General features: G+C 49.5%; 1 protein-coding gene across 1 annotated transcript; it reads left to right on the top strand.

Annotated features, from left to right (window-relative positions):
• Positions 1-9,988: 9,988 nt before the first annotated feature.
• LOC121274284 (tubulin alpha-3 chain-like) lies at positions 9,989-12,792 on the top strand. Its single transcript, XM_041181512.1, has 4 exons — positions 9,989-10,124; positions 10,237-10,385; positions 11,321-12,001; positions 12,496-12,792. Exons 1-4 carry the CDS (start codon positions 10,004-10,006, stop codon positions 12,790-12,792), a joined length of 1,248 nt encoding a protein of 415 aa, XP_041037446.1. The 5' UTR covers positions 9,989-10,003.
• Positions 12,793-19,056: the final 6,264 nt, after the last annotated feature.

Genomic DNA, 19,056 nt, shown 5'->3' with positions numbered 1-19,056 from the left:
CAGAAATCCTCAACTGATTTAAACGGTGCCTGGATATTCACCTCAAGTGCCATAATCTGCAGAACAAATGCTGGAAAGTGGGGTCAGGCCAGGTGGCTTGATCAATTTTAGGTTGGTGCAGGCACAATGGTCTAAGTGGCCTCTTTCTGTGCTGTAAACATTCTATAATTATCAAGTGATGTCAATTTTCAGCCTATCAGATTCCACGTTGATCGCAGCCATCTTGCTGAGGTTCTCAACCTGCTGCAAGTCCTCTGTCTGTGCCCTACTTAAGCCACTTTGTTATTTCCTATTCTTCGAACCTCAGTTTTGTTAATCAACCTTTTACATTGTATTTTTTCTTATACACAACACCCACTGCATTCCCTTCATCAACCCTCTCTGCTACTTCATCAAAAAGCTCAGCCCAATTCCATCTGCCTTTTATAGCTCCATGCTGCCTCTCCTCAATGAACTGAAGTCTTACAAGTGCCTGTTCATGTGTTTCCTGATTGGTGAGGTCTCTGATAGCTGGCTCTCTGGCTGCAGTGGGCCGGATTGATGAACCTGATAAGAAGCATTGATAGATGGGGCTTTATTTGATGGGCATCTGATAATTAGAAATCTCATTGAAGGACTGCCTGACCAATGAGGATCTGATTGGAGGGAACTCATGGCTACTGATTTGTGGAGACTGGTGGCTGGGGTTTGATTGCTGAAGATTTGATTGAGTGGTTCTAAATGATGAGGGTCTCTTTGAAGTGAGTCCACTCAAAGTTGTTCTGATGGATGGGTCTTTGACAGATCAGGTCTAATTCATAGAAATCGGGTCAATAGGAAGGTGGTTGCAGAGTTTCAGTGCTGCAATTTAGGGCAGTGGAGAGATTTATAAATGGGGAGCTGGTCTATGAAACTACATCGGTAGTGTGACTTCAATATTATTTCGCTATAGTTTCCATCTTGCAGGACAGTGTATGTAACCATATGCACTAACAGTGAAGCATTGCCCCGCTGTGTGTGGACAATCCTGTGTTCTCCGTTCTTTAGCGTGAGTGTCTGTCAATCCACATTGGCCAGGCCGGTGTACAGATCAGGAACAAAAATAAAAACAAAAAAACTGCAGATGCTGGAAATCCAAAACAAAAGCAGAATTACCCGGAAAAACTCAGCAGGTCTGGCAGCATCGGTGGAGAAGAAAAGAGTTGACGTTTCGAGTCCTCATGAACCTTCGACAGAACTTGAGTGAGTCCAAGAAAGAGTTGAAATATAAGCTGGTTTAAGGTGTGTGTGTGGGGTGGGGGGGGGGGGGGGGGGGGGGGGGGGAGCGGGGTGCGGTGGTGGAGAGAGAGAGAGAGAGAAGTGGAGGGGGTTGGTGTGGTTGTAGGGACAAACAAGCAGTGATAGAAGCAGATCATCAAAAGATGTCACAAACAAGAGAACAAAAGAACACAGAGGTGTTGAAGGTGGTGATATTATCTAAACGAATGTGCTAATTAAGAATGGATGGCAGGGCACTCAAGGTATAGCTCTAGTGGGGGTGGGGGGAGCATAAAAGATTTAAAAATATTTAAAAATAATGGAAATAGGTGGGAAAAGAAAAATCTATATAATTTATTGGAAAAAAAACAAAAGAAGGGGGAAACAGAAAGGGGGTGGGGATGGAGGAGGGAGCTCAAGACCTAAAGTTGTTGAATTCAATATTCAGTCTGGAAGGCTGTAAAGTGCCTAGTCGGAAGATGAGGTGCTGTTCCTCCAGTCTGCGTTGGGCTTCACTGGAACAATGCAGCAGGCCAAGGACAGACATGTGGGCAAGAGAGCAGGATGGAGTGTTAAAATGGCAAGCGACAGGGAGGTTTGGGTCATTCTTGCGGACAGACCGCAGGTGGTCTGCAAAGCGATCGCCCAGTTTACGTTTGGTCTCTCCAACGTAGAGGAGACAACATTGGGAGCAACGAATGCAGTAGACTAAGTTGGGGGAAGTGCAAGTGAAATGCTGCTTCACTTGAAAGGAGTGTTTGGGCCCTTGGATGGTGAGGAGAGAGGAAGTGAAGGGGCAGGTGTTGCATCTTTTGCATAGGCATGGGGAGGTGCCATAGGAGGGGGTTGAGGAGTAGGGGATGATGGAGGAGTGGACCAGGGTGTCCCAGAGGGAATGATCCCTACGGAATGCCGCCGGGGGGGTGAAGGGAAGATGTGTTTGGTGGTGGCATCATGCTGGAGTTGGCAGAAATAGTGGAGGATGAACCTTTGAATGTGGAGACTGGTGGTGTGATAAGTGAGGACAAGGGGGACCCTATCATGTTTCTGGGAGGGAGGAGAAGGCGTGAGGGTGGATGCATGGGAGATGGGCTGGACACGGTTGAGGGCCCTGTCAACGACTGTGGGTGGAAAACCTCGGTTAAGGAAGAAGGAGGACATGTCAGAGGAACTGTTTTTGAAGGTGACATCATCGGAACAGATGCGACGGAGGCGAAGGAACTGAGAGAATGGGATGGAGCCCTTACAGGAAGCGGGGTGTGACGAGCTGTAGTCGAGGTAGCTGTGGGACTCGGTATGCTTGTAATGGATATTGGTGGACAGTCTATCACCAGAGATTGAGACAGAGAGGTCAAGGAAGGGAAGGGAAGTGTCAGAGATGGACCACGTGAAAATGATGGAGGGGTGGAGATTGGAAGCAAAATTAATAAATTTTTCCAAGTCCCGACAAGAGCATGAAGCCCTCACGCCTTCTCCTCCCTCCCAGAAACATGATAGGGTCGCCCTTGTCCTCACTTATCACCCCACCAGCCTCCGCATTCAAAGGATCATCCTCCGCCATTTCCGCCAACTCCAGCATGATGCCACCACCAAACACATCTTCCCTTCACGCCCCCCCTGTCGGCATTCCGTCGTGATCATTCCCTCCAGGACACCCTGGTCCACTCCTCCATCACCCTCTACTCCTCAACCCCCTCCTATGGCACCTCCCCATGCCCACGCAAGAGATGCAACACCTGCCCCTTTACTTCCTCTCTCCTCACTGTCCAAGGGCCCAAACACTCCTTTCAAGTGAAGCAGCATTTCACTTGCATTTCCCCCAACTTAGTCTACTGCATTCGTTGCTCCCAATGCGGTCTCCTCTACATTGGAGAGACCAAACGTAAACTGGGCGACCGCTTTGCAGAATACCTGCGGTCTGTCCGCAAGAATGACCCAAACCTCCCTATCGCTTGCCATTTTAACACTCCACCCTGCTCTCTTGCCCACATGTCTGTCCTTGGCTTGCTGCATTGTTCCAGTGAAGCCCAACGCAAACTGGAGGAACAGCACCTCATCTTCCGACTAGGCACTTTACAGCCTTCCGGACTGAATACTGAATTCAACAACTTTAGATCTTGAGCTCCCTCCCCCATCCCCTCCCCCTTTCTGTTTCCCCCTTCCTTTTGTTTTTTTTCCAATAAATTATATAGATTTTTCTTTTCCCACCTATTTCCATTATTTTTAAATATTTTTAAATCTTTTATGCTCCCCCCACCCCCACTAGAGCTATACCTTGAGTGCCCTGCCATCCATTCTTAATTAGCACATTCGTTTAGATAATATCACCAACTTTAACACCTATGTGTTCTTTTGTTCTCTTGTTTGTGACATCTTTTGATGATCTGCTTCTATCACTGCTTGTTTGTCCCTACAACCACACCAACCCCCTCCACTTCTCTCTCTCTCTCTCTCCGCCCCCCCCACACACCTTAATCCAGCTTATATTTCAACTCTTTCTTGGACTCACTCAAGTTCTGTGAAAGGGTCATGAGGACTCGAAACGTCAACTCTTTTCTTCTCCACCGATGCTGCCAGACCTGCTAAGCTTTTCCAGGTAATTCTGTTTTGTTACAGATCGGGAACGCTTGCTGGGAGCTGTATTGCCTGGAGCATGGGATCCAGCCGGATGGGCAGATGCCCAGTGACAAGACCATCGGAGGTGGTGACGACTTCTTCAACACCTTCTTCAGAATCACAGAATCACACGATGCAGAAGAGGCCCTTTGGCCCATCGAGTCTGCACTGACACGTGAGAAACACCTGACCTACCTACCTAATCCCATTTACCAGCTCTTGGCCCATAGCCTTGAATGTTATGAAATGCCAAGTGCTCATCCAGGTACTTTTTAAAGGATGTGAGGCAACCCGCCTCCACCACCCTCCCAGGCAGTACATTCCAGACCCTCACCACCCTCTGGGTAAACAGGTTTTTCCTCACATCCCCCCTAAACTTCCTGTCACTCACCTTGAACTTATGCCCCCTCGTGACTGACCCTTCAACTAAGGGGAACAGCTGCTCCCTATCCACCCTGTCCATGCCTCTCATAATCTTGTACACCTCGATCAGGTCGTCCCTCAGTCTTCTCTGCTCCAACGAAAACAACCCAAGTCTATCCAACCTCTCTTCATAACTCAAATGTTTCATCCCAGGCAACATCCTGGTGAATCTCCTCTGCACCCCCTCACGTGCAATCACATCCTTCCTATAATGTGGCGACCAGAAGTGCACACAGTACTCCAGCTGTGGCCTCACCAAGGTTCTATACAACTCCAACATGATCTCCCTACTTTTGTAATCTATGCCTCGATTGATAAAGGCAAGTGTCCCATATGTCTTTTTCACCACCCCACTAACATGCCCCTCTGCCTTCAGAGATCTATGGACACACACGCCAAGGTCCCTTTGTTCCTCAGGACTTCCTAGTGCCATGCTGTTCATTGAATACTTCCTTGTCAAATTACTCCTTCCAAAGTGTATCACCTCACACTTTTCAGGGTTAAATTCCATCTGCCACTTATCTGCCCATTTGACCATCCCGTCTATATCTTCCTGTAGCCCAAAACACTCAAGCTCACTGTTAACCACTCGGCCAATCTTTGTGTCATCCACAAACTTACTAATCCTACCCCCTACATAGTCATCTATGTTGTTTATATAAATGACGAATAATAGGGGACCCAGCACAGATCCCTGTGATATGCCACTGGACACTGGCTTCCAGTCACTAAAGCATCCTTCTGTCATCAACCTCTGTCTCCTACAACTAAACCAATTTTGAATCCACCTTATCAAATTTCCCTCTATCCCATGTGCATTTACCTTCTTTATAAGTCTCCCATGTGGGACCTTGTCAAAGGCTTTGCTGAAATCCATATAAACTACATCAACTGCACTACCTCATCTACATATCTGGCCTCCTCACAAATTCAATCAAATGTGTTAGGCATGACCTCCCTCTGACAAAGCCATGCTGACTATCGTTGATCAAACCTTGCATCTCCAAGTGGAGGTAGATTCTCTCCTTCAGAAATTTCTCTAATAGTTTCCCTACCACTTACCTGAGACTCACTGGCCTGTAGTTCCCTGGCTTATCTCTACAACCCTTCTTAAATAACAGAACCAGATTAGCTGTTCTCCAGTCCTCTGGCAACTCCGCCATGGCCATAGAGGAATTAAAAATTTGGGTCAGAGCCCCTGCGATATCTTCCCTTGCTTCCCTCAGCAGCCTGGGACACAAATCATTTGGAGGTTTGTCCACTTTTAAGCCAACACCTTCAATACCTTGTCAACTCCTATAGCAATTTGTTTAAGAACCTTGCTGTCTCTCTCCCCGAGTTCGATACCTTCATCCCCATTCTCTTGGGTGAAGACGGATGTGAAGTAGTCATTCAACACTCTAGCGATATCCTCTGGCTCCACCCATAGATTTTCCCCTTGGTCCCTTATGGGCCCTGCTCTTTCCCTGGTTATCCTCTTCACATTGATATACTTTTAGAATATCTTGGGATTTTTCCTACTTTGACCAGCCAGAGCTTTCTCATATCCCTTCTTTGCTCTCCTAATTGCTTTCTTAAGGTCCACCCTGTACTTTCTGTACTCCACTAATGCCTCCACTGATTTGTTTCCCTTGTACCTGCTAAAAGCCTCTCTTTTCATTCTCATCGTAACCTGACTATCTCTGGTCATCCATGGTTCTCTGGGCTTGTTACTCCTTCCAATCACCCTAGAGAGAACATGTTGAGCCTGTACCCTCCCCATTTCCTTTTTGAACACCCCCACAGTTCCTCTGTTGATTTCCCCACAAATAACTGTTCCCAGTCTACCTTGGCCAGATCCTGCCTTATTTTACTAAAATCCACTCTCCCCCAAGCTAAAACATTTTTTTGCAACTTGTTGATTTATTTGTCCATAACAAACTTAGATTGTACTATGTTGTGATCGCTATTGCTAAAATGCTCCCCCACCACCACCTGTCTGACTTCATTCCCCAGAATTGGGTCCAGCAATGCGCCGTCCCTTGTTGGACCCTCTACATATTGACCTAAAAGGTTCTCCTGTACACATTTCAAGAAATCCACTCCATCCAATCCCTTAACACTATGTCCATCCCAATTAATGCTGGGAAAGTTGAAATTGTGCTGTTGTGCTAATAACATCAGTAATTTCCAGAGCCACCCACCCCTCCCCCGACCCCCACCTTTTCCTCGCTTCCTGTCCTTCCTAAATGTCATGTACCCATCAATATTCAGATTTCAATCTATGTCATCCTACAGCCATGTCTCTGTAATGGCTGTCAGATTCCACTTATTTATTTCTATATACACTATCAGTCCATCTGAGCATTCAGATAGAGAGCCTTTAAGATTTGTCCTTTTTATTATTTTTTCTAACTGCCAGCCTTACCTACTGATTTACCCTGAGAATTTTAATCACTCTCCCTTCCTGTCACAGTCTGTTTATCATTTCCCATATTAGTGCCTTTCTCTCTTGCCTTGTTTCTACTCTTTGATTTACCATATCTTCCAAAATGTGACCCCCTTTGCCCCACTATTTAGTTTAAAGTCCCCTTTACTTCCCTAGGCATGTGACTCGCTAGAACCCCAGTCCCAGCACAGTTCAGGCGTGGACCATCCCAGTGGCACAAATCCCACTAATCTTATTTTCCCTATGCCAATTGCACGTGGCTCATGAGATTATTACCTTTGGGGTTCTGCTTCTTAATTTGGTGCCTAGCTCTGCGTGCTGATGACTACATTCCTTTTTGCTCCCCCTACTTGAATGCCATCCATGGCACCATGGTCAGTCAGCTCATCCACTCTGCAACCACCACTCCCATCCAGACAAGCTGAGAGAGCCTCAAACCTGTTGGACAATTGTGAAGGCTACTGCTCCTGCACTCCTGCCCTTGGGTCCCCTTACCTGCCTCACTTAAAGTCACACTCCCCAGTCCCTAACCTCTGACCAACTCAAAAGACCTCATCCTAACAGATGTGACTGCCTCCTGGTACAAAGCTTGCAGTTAACTTCCCCTTCCCTGATGTGTCACAGTGTCTGCAGCTTGGCCTCCAGCTCAATGACTCTGAGCCAAAGCTCCTCGAGCCACAAACACTTACTGCAGACGTGTTTGCCCTGGATCAGTGTTATCCAGGAGCTCCCCAAGTGATGCAGCCATGACACTTCACCTGCCCTGCCATTCAGAATGTGTTTTAATTAACTACATAATTATTTTATTCACTTATTTATTGCCTTTTATGTATTTTGACCTGACCAACAGTTCCTGTACTATTTTAAACCTTAGGAATATAAGAGACCTTAACCACTTACAAGATACTCACCAGCAGCTAGCTTCTTTCCCTGGAGTAGAGTTAGAGCCAATTCCTATTTAGAAAAGCAAAAGCAAAGGAGCACCTCCTTCTCCACACCTAACTCCCCCACTCACCAAACTCAGTGGGCCACTCAGTCACAGATTGCTCCTTTTGCAAACTGCGCTGAAGAGCTTTGTAAATATGCTAACTGAACTATAGCTACAGGAACCAGATTAAACCAGTTAGTTAATAACTACTCAGCTACTCTGAGTGGAGAGTCATTATCCTGCCTCAGGCTGGAAAAGACTTACTGTACTTACTTAGTACTTTCCAATTACTACAAACTACAGAAAAGACTAGGTGTTTTCAGGAACCAGATTAACACTTTAAACTCCCTGACTTTCTAATATCCCGGGTACCCACTCAGTCACAAGCTGCAGTTGTTATTGAATCCCCCACTATCAACATCCTAAGGGTTACCATTGAGAAGAAACTGAACTGGACCAGCTATATAAATACTGTGGCTACAAGCGCAGGTCAGAGGCAGGGACCTTGGAGGAGATTAACTCACCTCTTTACTCCCCAAAGCTTATCCACCATCCACAAGGCACAAGTCAGGAGTGTGATGGAATACTCTTCCCTTGCCTGGATGAGTGCAGCTCCAACAAGAAGCTTGACACCATCCAGGACAAAGCAGCCGGTTTGATTGGCACCACATCCACAAACATTCACTCCCTACGCACAGTAACAGCAGTGTGTGTACCATCTACAAGATGCACTGCAGGAATTCACCAAGCCTCCTTGGACAGCACCTTCCAAACCTCAGACCTCCACTGCCTACATGGACAAGCGCAGCAGACACATGGGAACACCACCACCTGGACGTTCCCCTCCAAGTCGCTCACCATCCTGACTTGGAAATATATCACCATTCCTTCACTGTCGCTGGGTCAAAATCCTGGAACTCCCTCCCTAACAGCACTGTGGGTGTACTGACACCACATGGACTGCAGCGGTTCAAGAAGGCAGCTCACCAGCAGCTTCCCAAGGGCAATTGTGGGGGAGGGGAGCAATAAACATGTTGGTGTGGGCAGCGAAACCCACATACTGTGAAAGAATATTTTTTTAAAAAATGGCATTGGGGCATTCATAGATAGAGACATTGAGGAAAAACGCAGGGATGTTATGCAAAACCACTATAAAAATGATTATGCGGAGCTAGAATATTGTGCCATGCGCTGCTTAGGACAGATGTGAGGGTCCTTGAGAGGGCGCAGACAGATGGGGATCTGACAGATGATAGCTTTGTTTAATGATGGAACAGTGTGTGGGCGCCTGAGAGATAGGAGACCGGCAAATTTGGTCTAAAGATTGGGTTCTGATGGCAAGATGGGTCTACAAGAAAAGTGACTGTGTGATTGCAAAGGCCTGAGATCTGATAGGTGTTGGCCTGATGGATTGGATGATGTTGGTCTGTTGGATGGGGTCTGAACCATGGTTCCAAAATATCTGGCTCGAATCGATAGAGGTCTAATTGATGGAGGTCTGATTAATGGGGCCTGACTCCTGGGTTCCTCAGATGGGGCCCTGACAATGTCGCTTGGAGCTGAGAGTCTGACTGATGCTCGCTTGAGACTGGAGACTGACAGACAAATCTCCCCTCCCTTATTGCCTTGTGCTCCTCCCATAATCCCCATTGTGGCGGAGACTCAGCCCCGCCTTTTTCACAAAGCAACCAATCAGGGCTCTGCACACTCTTGTCCTCTTTGTTGATGTTTCTCCAAGCAACCAGAGTCCATTGTTCTCGCAGACCAATCAGACCTCGAACTGACAAAATATGGTGCGGTATAAATAGCGCGGGCGGCCAGAGGCGCAGCACATGGGCAGGAGCTGCGAGAATAGAAGGACATTATGGTAAGAACACGCGGGAGAATGTGGAGAGAGGCGGGGTTCCACAGAGACAGAGCGATGACCAGGGCTCCGATTGGTGGGCTCTGGTTAGTGGGCTCTGATTGGTGGACGCTGATTGATGGGGTCTGATTGAAGGGGGTTGGAGCTGGGGTGGGTGACACCCACAGGGGGGATAAAAGGAAAGGGAGGTCCACACAGCGCTGAGGGTCAGAGAGACCGGGAATTTCCCAGACCTGGGATAATATCCTGGGGAAAGGAGAATCAATGGGGATTGGATGGGATCCACAGGATACAGGAGCGGAATGTTTGCTGCTTCCCCAGACCCTTCTCCATCCATCACCAGACTGAATGTATAAAGTATCCCTCTCCATCCTGTGTCAATAACCACCTCTTGTACCCTCTTCAGCGTGAGTGTATTTCAGTTCATGTTGGCCAGGCCGGTGTACAGATCGGGAACGCTTGCTGGGAGCTGTATTGCCTGGAGCATGGGATCCAGCCGGATGGGCAGATGCCCAGTGACAAGACCATCGGAGGTGGTGACGACTCCTTCAACACCTTCTTCAGTGAGACGGGGGCAGGGAAACACGTTCCCCGAGCCGTGTTTATAGACCTGGAGCCCACTGTGATTGGTAAGAGGAGAGATTGTTGATGGGGTTGCTCAGTCCGTGTTCTCACTAGACTCAGTGAAATGTGGCCTGAGTTCTCTGTTCCTGTTGTTAAATCTCTGTTCCCTGTCTCCAGATGAGGTCCGCACAGGCACCTACCGACAGCTCTTTCACCCCGAGCAGCTCATCACTGGCAAGGAGGATGCGGCTAATAACTACGCCCGGGGTCACTGCTCTGTGGGCAAGGAGATCGTGGATCTGGTCTTGGACCGCGTCCGCAAGGTGGTAGGTCCTCTGGGTTCGCTGTGCTGCATTCCTGTCCCATGTTCCCGCTCACAATTCCTGGTAGAGGAAGTGACAGTGATTCCGTCATCCTGAGCATCAGGAGGAGTCACACCCTCAGGAATCGCGCATCAAAGAGTCGCTGATGTTTCACTCGCTGCTCCCCAATGTCCCCACCCAGCGGCTCCCATTGTCGGCTTTTACATTCTCCACCCCCACCCCCCACCCCGTCCTTTTGGTTATTATTTCAGTGGGATGTGGGAGTCGCGACCAAGACCAGCATTTATTAGCCATCCCTCATTGCCCCTTGAGAACAGTTAAGCGTCAACCCCATTGCTGTGGGTCTGGAGTCACGCGTAGGTCAGACTGGGTAAAGACGGCAATTTCCTCCCCTAAATGGCATTGGTGACCCAGATGGGATTTCAATAACAACCCGTGATCGTTGTCCTGGTCACCACTAGCGAGGCTACATTCCCAATTCCAGAGGTATTGACTGAATTGAAATTTCCCTGGTGGGATTTGAAGCCGTGTCCCCAGAACGTTAGCCTGGCCTTCTGGGTGACCAGTCCAGTGACATGACCGCGACGCCACCACCTCCCCTCTTATGTCATGTGAAGTCTCGGATCTGACCTTCTATCCTGCTCCTCTGCCCCATTATCTGGCACTGATTCCCATTCTCACCAGGGGACACGGTTCAGAGGCGCGGGAACACTCTGTGAATTTGCTGTTCCTCGGGACCCCGGCCTTTGTGCAGGTCTCCTCTCCAAATGTCCCTCCTCGCCTCAGCACCAAAGTGACCAATCTCGGGGCTCACTGCAGCATCCCAGCACCGACACTTCAGCCAGTTTCCTCCTGCCCAGTCTTTCTATCCAAAGACTCGCGGAGAGATTCCACACCCTGTTGCCTGTTTGATGCGTTGGGTGTGCTTTTCCCCACAGGCTGATCTGTGCACAGGACTGCAGGGGTTCCTCGTCTTCCACAGTTTTGGGGGTGGGACCGGCTCCGGCTTTACTTCCCTCCTGATGGAAAGACTCTCCGTCGACTATGGCAAGAAATCCAAGCTGGAGTTTTCCGTTTACCCTGCTCCCCAGATCTCCACTGCGGTGGTCGAGCCATACAATTCTGTGCTGGTCACCCACTGCACCCTCGAGCACTCTGACTGCGCCTTCATGGTGGACAATGAGGCCATTTACGACGTCTGTCGGCGTAACCTGGACATTGAGAGACCAACCTACACCAACCTCAACCGTCTTATTGGACAGGTAGTGTCGTCCATCACGGCCTCGCTCCGGTTCGACGGTGCCCTCAATGTGGACCTGACTGAGTTCCAAACCAACCTGGTCCCATATCCCCGCATCCACTTCCCTCTGGCAACCTTCGCGCCCCTTATTTCAGCCGAGAAGGCTTACCACGAACAACTCTCGGTGCCGGAGATCACCAACGCCTGCTTTGAACCGGCCAACCAGATGGTGAAGTGTGACCCTCGCCAGGGCAAGTACATGGCTTGCTGCATGTTGTACCGAGGAGATGTGGTGCCCAAGGATGTGAACGCTGCCATCGCCACCATCAAGAGCAAGCGCTCGATCCAGTTTGTTGACTGGTGCCCGACTGGTTTCAAGGTAAGTGTGGGGTTTGTGCTCAATCCAAGGGCCCTGGGGAAACCTGGATTGTGACAATCTGGGCTCCCATGTGAAGAACATTCTGTTCAATCCGGGTCAAACTGTGTTCCTCCAATCAGGCACAGGAGTGGAACAGACCCTCCCCATTACTGGTCCAATGAGGAGCTCCCCTGATGCTTCAGGTGAAATCCCCTCACGTCAACTTGTCAGTTGCAGCCTTGAATGTCCCAGGTGACTTCCTGTCTCCAAATAAGGAAAAGGATTCCAGACGCTGGTGTCCAGGAAAACAGCGACTGAACTGGTTCCTGAATTCAGTCTCTATCCAAAGTCGCCTTCTGTCAGAAACTGAGGTTTTCAACCTGGGTGAAGATCTCAGTGAATGACTGGAGCCCAGTTTTTTTTTCGTTCGCTCAAAAGTGTCACCTGCTGTGAAAGAATGGGCGCCCTGATAGTGAAGTTATTGTTTAATTAACGGAAACCCTTCTCCCCAACAGGTTGGCATCAACTACCAGCCCCCGACGGTGGTCCCAGGGGGTGACCTGGCCAAGGTGCAGAGGGCCCTCTGTATGCTGAGCAACACCACCGCCATTGCTTTCGCTTGGACCCGCCTCAACATCAAATTCGATAAGATGTACGCCAAGCGGGCCTTTGTCCACTGGTACGTGGGGGAGGGGCTGGAGGAAGGGGAGTTCCAGGATGCACGGGAAGACCTGGCCTCACTCGAGAAGGATTATGAAGAGGTGGGCATCGATTCTTCCTATCTGGACAGAAAGGCGGCTGAGGAGGAATAAAGATTGATTCATTTCCAATGTTTAAATATTTAGCTAAATTTCAAATATGTCACAAAGCGTCTTATTAATTCAAAAGTCAAATGCTTTGACTTAATTTCATATTTCTTGTGTTAATGTTTAAGACTAAATGTATTGGAAAATCATTTGGGAATTGTCCTTTTTGAAAGCTCAGAATACGCAAGAGATTTGGAAACGCGACGTAAGAAGGCTGAAATTCGGGGAGCAGAATAGGAGTTGAGAATCTAGAAACCGAACCAAGAGCTAAGTCTAAACCCACCTTGCAGCTCTTGGTCGGTAACTCTGCAGTTTATGACATCTCAAGTTCATACCCAATATTTCAATCATTTCTCATGGTTAAAACGCTGCATTCCTTGAAAAAATCTTGTAAATTCATTGTTACCCTTTCCAGTGTGATCTTCTCATTCCTAACATGTGGTGACTGGAACCCCGCGTAGTACTGTGGCCACAGTGCAACTGGATCTTCATATATTTCCAACATATCCTTCCGGCTCTTTCACTCTGGTGCTATACTTCCAATATTTTATATTTTCCAATGTGAACCCATTTTAAATAGGTTATATGATCGTGACCCCAGATATCAACAGAAACAAAACAGATCTAAAGAAGCTGAGTGACACTCAATGTGTATAACACACATCATATAATTATGAAAATCTGTATTTTAGAGTACTTTGTAAAAATATTATTTTATGTACTCACCCATCCATGACGACAACTGAGCCACGCCAGCAACAGATACAATTGACATTCGACGTTTGCTTTCAGCATTACTGATTTATGGCATCATCACACCCACTTTCCCTATAGGCCATCTTGGCGTTATTGATTTTAACATGAAATGAACGTTTAATTAGCTACTGAGGATTTCAAATGGCCCAAAATATGATAAATGGTCCCAGGGGTTGCAGTTTCACTTTGAATTCGGCTACACACATTGTAGCTTTAAAACAAAACGGAGTTAAATCACAATGTTAGCAACCTACCTGCATCATGATCCTCCCAATCTGGGGCCCAGTTTAATGAGGAAGGTGGAGTTCCTCTGAACAGGCGGACATCATGCTGTGCGACGGCTACTGGCCACTCAGGTTACAGCCAAGCTCTCCATGTTGCTGGGTGGCAGAAGACTCAGTGAAGCTCCGCTACCGTCTACACACACTGTAATCAGCTCCTCTCTTCCCACTGTAATCGCACACATACACTGTAATCAGCCCCTCTTCACCCACCCCACACCCCCACCATACACACAATAATCAACACTCTCTCCTCCCCTACAGACACTGTAATCAGCCCCTCTTCACCCACCCCCACCCCCACCAAACACACACAATAATCAACACTCTCTCCTCCCCTACAGACACTGTAATCAGCCCCTCTTCACCCACCCCCACCTCCACCACACACACAATAATCAACACTCTCTCCTCCCAGACAGACACTGTAATCAGCCCCTCTTCACCCACCCCCAACTCCACCACACACACAATAATCAACACTCTCTCCTCCCCTACAGACACTGTAATCAGCCCCTCTTCACCCACCCCCACCTCCACCACACACACAATAATCAACACTCTCTCCTCCCCGACAGACACTGTAATCAGCCCCGCTTCACCCACCCCCACCTCCACCACACACACAATAATCAACACTCTCTCCTCCCCAACAGACACTGTAATCAGCCCCTCGTCAACGACGCCCACCCCCAACCTGCCCCATACACACAATAATCAACACTCTCTCCTCCCCTACAGACACTGTAATCAGCCCCTCTTCACCCACCCACCCTGCCCCACACACACAATAATCAACACTCTCTCCTCCCCTACAGACACTGTAATCAGCCCCTCTTCACCCACCCCCACCCCCACCACACACACAATAATCAACACTCTCTCCTCCCCTACAGACACTGTAATCAGCCCATCTTCACCCACCCCCACCCTGCCCCATACACACAATAATCAACACTCTCTCCTCCCCTACGGACACTGTAATCAGCCCCTCTTCACCCACCCACCCTGCCCCATACATACAATAATCAACACTCGCTCCTCCCCTACAGACAATGTAATCAGCCCCTCTTCACCCACCCACCCTGCCCCATACACACAATAATCAACACTCTCTCCTCCCCTACAGACACTGTAATCAGCCCATCTTCACCCACCCCCACCCTGCCCCATACACACAATAATCAACACTCTCTCATCCCCTACAGACACTGTAATCAGCCCCTCTTCACCCAACCCCACCCCCACCACACACACAATAATCAACACTCTCTCCTCCCCTACAGACACTGTAATCAGCCCCTCTTCACCCACCCACCCTGCCCCACACACACAATAATCAACACTCTCTCCTCCCCTACACACACTGTAATCACTCTTCACCCACCCACCCTGCCCCATACACACAATAATCAACAGTCTCTCCTCCCCTACAGACACTGTAATCAGCCCCTCTTCACCCACCCCCACCCCCACCACACACACAATAATCAACACTCTCTCCTCCCCTACAGACACTGTAATCAGCCCCTCTTCACCCACCCACCCTGCCCCATACACACAATAATCAACACTCTCTCCTCCCCTACAGACACTGTAATCAGCCCCTCTTCACCGACCCCCAACTGCCCCATACACACAATAATCAACACTCTCTCCTCCCCTACAGACACTGTAATCAGCCCCTCTTCACCCACCCCCACCCCCACCACACACACAATAATCAACACTCTCTCCTCCCCTAGACAGTGTAATCAGCCCCTCTTCACCCACCCACCCTGCCCCACAGACACAATAATCAACACTCACCCCTCCCCTACAGACACTGTAATCAGCCCGTCTTCATCCACCCCCACCCCCACCCTGCCCCATACACACAATAATCAACACTCTCTCCTACCCTACAGACACTGTAATCAGCCACTCTACACCCACCCCCACCTCCACCACACACACAATAATCAACACTCTCTCCACCCCTACAGACACTGTAATCAGCCCCTCTTCACCCACCCCCACCTCCACCACACACACAATAATCAACACTCTCTCCTCCCCTACAGACACTGTAATCAGCCCCTCTTCACCCAACCCCACCCCCACCATAAACACAAAAATCAACACTCTCTCCTCCCCTAGACACTGTAATCAGCCCCTCTTCACCCACCCACCCTGCCCCACAGACACAATAATCAACACTCTCTCCTCCCCTACAGACACTGTAATCAGCCCCTCTTCACCCACCCACCCTGCCCCATACACACAATAATCAACACTCTCTCCTCCCCTACAGACACTGTAATCAGCCCCTCTTCACCCACCCACCCTGCCCCATACACACAATAATCAACACTCTCTCCTCCCCTACAGACACTGTAATCAGCCCCTCTTCACCCACCCCCACCCTGCCCCATACACACAATAATCAACACTCTCTCCTCCCCTACAGACACTGTAATCAGCCCCTCTTCACCCACCTCCACCCTGCCCCATACACACAATAATCAACACTCTCTCCTCCCCTACAGACACTGTAATCAGCCCCTCTTCACCCACCCACCCTGCCCCATACACACAATAATCAACACTCTCTCCTCCCCTACAGACACTGTAATCAGCCCCTCTTCACCAACCCACCCTGCCCCATACACACAATAATCAACACTCGCTCCTCCCCTACAGACAATGTAATCAGCCCCTCTTCACCCACCCACCCTGCCCCATACACACAATAATCAACACTCTCTCCTCCCCTACAGACACTGTAATCAGCCCATCTTCACCCACCCCCACCCTGCCCCATACACACAATAATCAACACTCTCTCATCCCCTACAGACACTGTAATCAGCCCCTCTTCACCCAACCCCACCCCCACCACACACACAATAATCAACACTCTCTCCTCCCCTACAGACACTGTAATCAGCCCCTCTTCACCCCACCCACCCTGCCCCACACACACAATAATCAACACTCTCTCCTCCCCTACACACACTGTAATCACTCTTCACCCACCCACCCTGCCCCATACACACAATAATCAACAGTCTCTCCTCCCCTACAGACACTGTAATCAGCCCCTCTTCACCCACCCCCACCCCCACCACACACACAATAATCAACACTCTCTCCTCCCCTACAGACACTGTAATCAGCCCCTCTTCACCCACCCACCCTGCCCCATACACACAATAATCAACACTCTCTCCTCCCCTACAGACACTGTAATCAGCCCCTCTTCACCGACCCCCAACTGCCCCATACACACAATAATCAACACTCTCTCCTCCCCTACAGACACTGTAATCAGCCCCTCTTCACCCACCCCCACCCCCACCACACACACAATAATCAACACTCTCTCCTCCCCTAGACAGTGTAATCAGCCCCTCTTCACCCACCCACCCTGCCCCACAGACACAATAATCAACACTCACCCCTCCCCTACAGACACTGTAATCAGCCCGTCTTCATCCACCCCCACCCCCACCCTGCCCCATACACACAATAATCAACACTCTCTCCTACCCTACAGACACTGTAATCAGCCACTCTACACCCACCCCCACCTCCACCACACACACAATAATCAACACTCTCTCCTCCCCTACAGACACTGTAATCAGCCCCTCTTCACCCACCCCCACCTCCACCACACACACAATAATCAACACTCTCTCCTCCCCTACAGACACTGTAATCAGCCCCTCTTCACCCAACCCCACCCCCACCATAAACACAATAATCAACACTCTCTCCTCCCCTAGACACTGTAATCAGCCCCTCTTCACCCACCCACCCTGCCCCACAGACACAATAATCAACACTCTCTCCTCCCCTACAGACACTGTAATCAGCCCCTCTTCACCCACCCACCCTGCCCCATACACACAATAATCAACACTCTCTCCTCCCCTACAGACACTGTAATCAGCCCTCTTCACCCACCCACCCTGCCCCATACACACAATAATCAACACTCTCTCCTCCCCTACAGACACTGTAATCAGCCCCTCTTCACCCAACCCCACCCTGCCCCATACACACAATAATCAACACTCTCTCCTCCCCTACAGACACTGTAATCAGCCCCTCTTCACCCACCTCCACCCTGCCCCATACACACAATAATCAACACTCTCTCCTCCCCTACAGACACTGTAATCAGCCCCTCTTCACCCACCCACCCTGCCCCATACACACAATAATCAACACTCTCTCCTCCCCAACAGACACTGTAATCAGCCCCTCTTCACCAACCCACCCTGCCCCATACACACAATAATCAACACTCTCTCCTCCCCTACAGACACTGTAATCAGCCCCTCTTCACCCACCCACCCTGCCCCATACACACAATAATCAACACTCTCTCCTCCCCTACAGACACTGTAATCAGCCCCGCTTCACCCACCCCCACCCCCACCCTGCCCCATACACACAATAATCAACACTCTCTCCTCCCCTACAGACACTGTAATCAGCCCCTCTTCACCCACCCCCACCCTGCCCCATACACATAATAATCAACACTCTCTCCTCCCCTACAGACACTGTAATCAGCCCCTCTTCACCCACCCCCACCTACACCATACACACAATAATCAACACTCTCTCCTCCCCTACAGACACTGTAATCAGCCCCTCTTCACCCACCCCCACCCCCACCACACACAAAATAATCAACACTCTCTCCTCCCCTACAGACACTGTAATCAGCCCTCTTCACCCACCCACCCTGCCCCATACACACAATAATCAACACTCTCTCCTCCCCTACAGACACTGTAATCAGCCCCTCTTCACCCACCCACCCTGCCCCATACACACAATAATCAACACTCTCTCCTCCCCTACAGACACTGTAATCAGCCCCTCTTCACCCACCCACCCTGCCCCATACACAGAATAATCAACACTCTCTCCTCCCGTACAGACACTGTAATCAGCCCGTCTTCACCCACCCCCACCTCCACCATACACACAATAATCAACACTCTCTCCTCCCCTACAGACACTGTAATCAGCCCCTCTTCACCCACCCCCACCCCCACCACACACACAATAATCAACACTCTCTCCTCCACTACAGACACTGTAATCAGCCCCTCTTCACCTACCCACCCTGCCCCATACACACAATAATCAACACTCTCACCTCCCCTACAGACACTGTAATCAGCCCCTCTTCACCTACCCACCCTGCCCCATACACACAATAATCAACACT

This window comes from Carcharodon carcharias, assembly GCF_017639515.1.
Source record: "Carcharodon carcharias isolate sCarCar2 chromosome 35 unlocalized genomic scaffold, sCarCar2.pri SUPER_35_unloc_9, whole genome shotgun sequence".
Classification (NCBI taxonomy): Eukaryota; Metazoa; Chordata; class Chondrichthyes; order Lamniformes; family Lamnidae; genus Carcharodon; species Carcharodon carcharias.
This window is presented reverse-complemented; position numbering and strand designations above follow the sequence as displayed.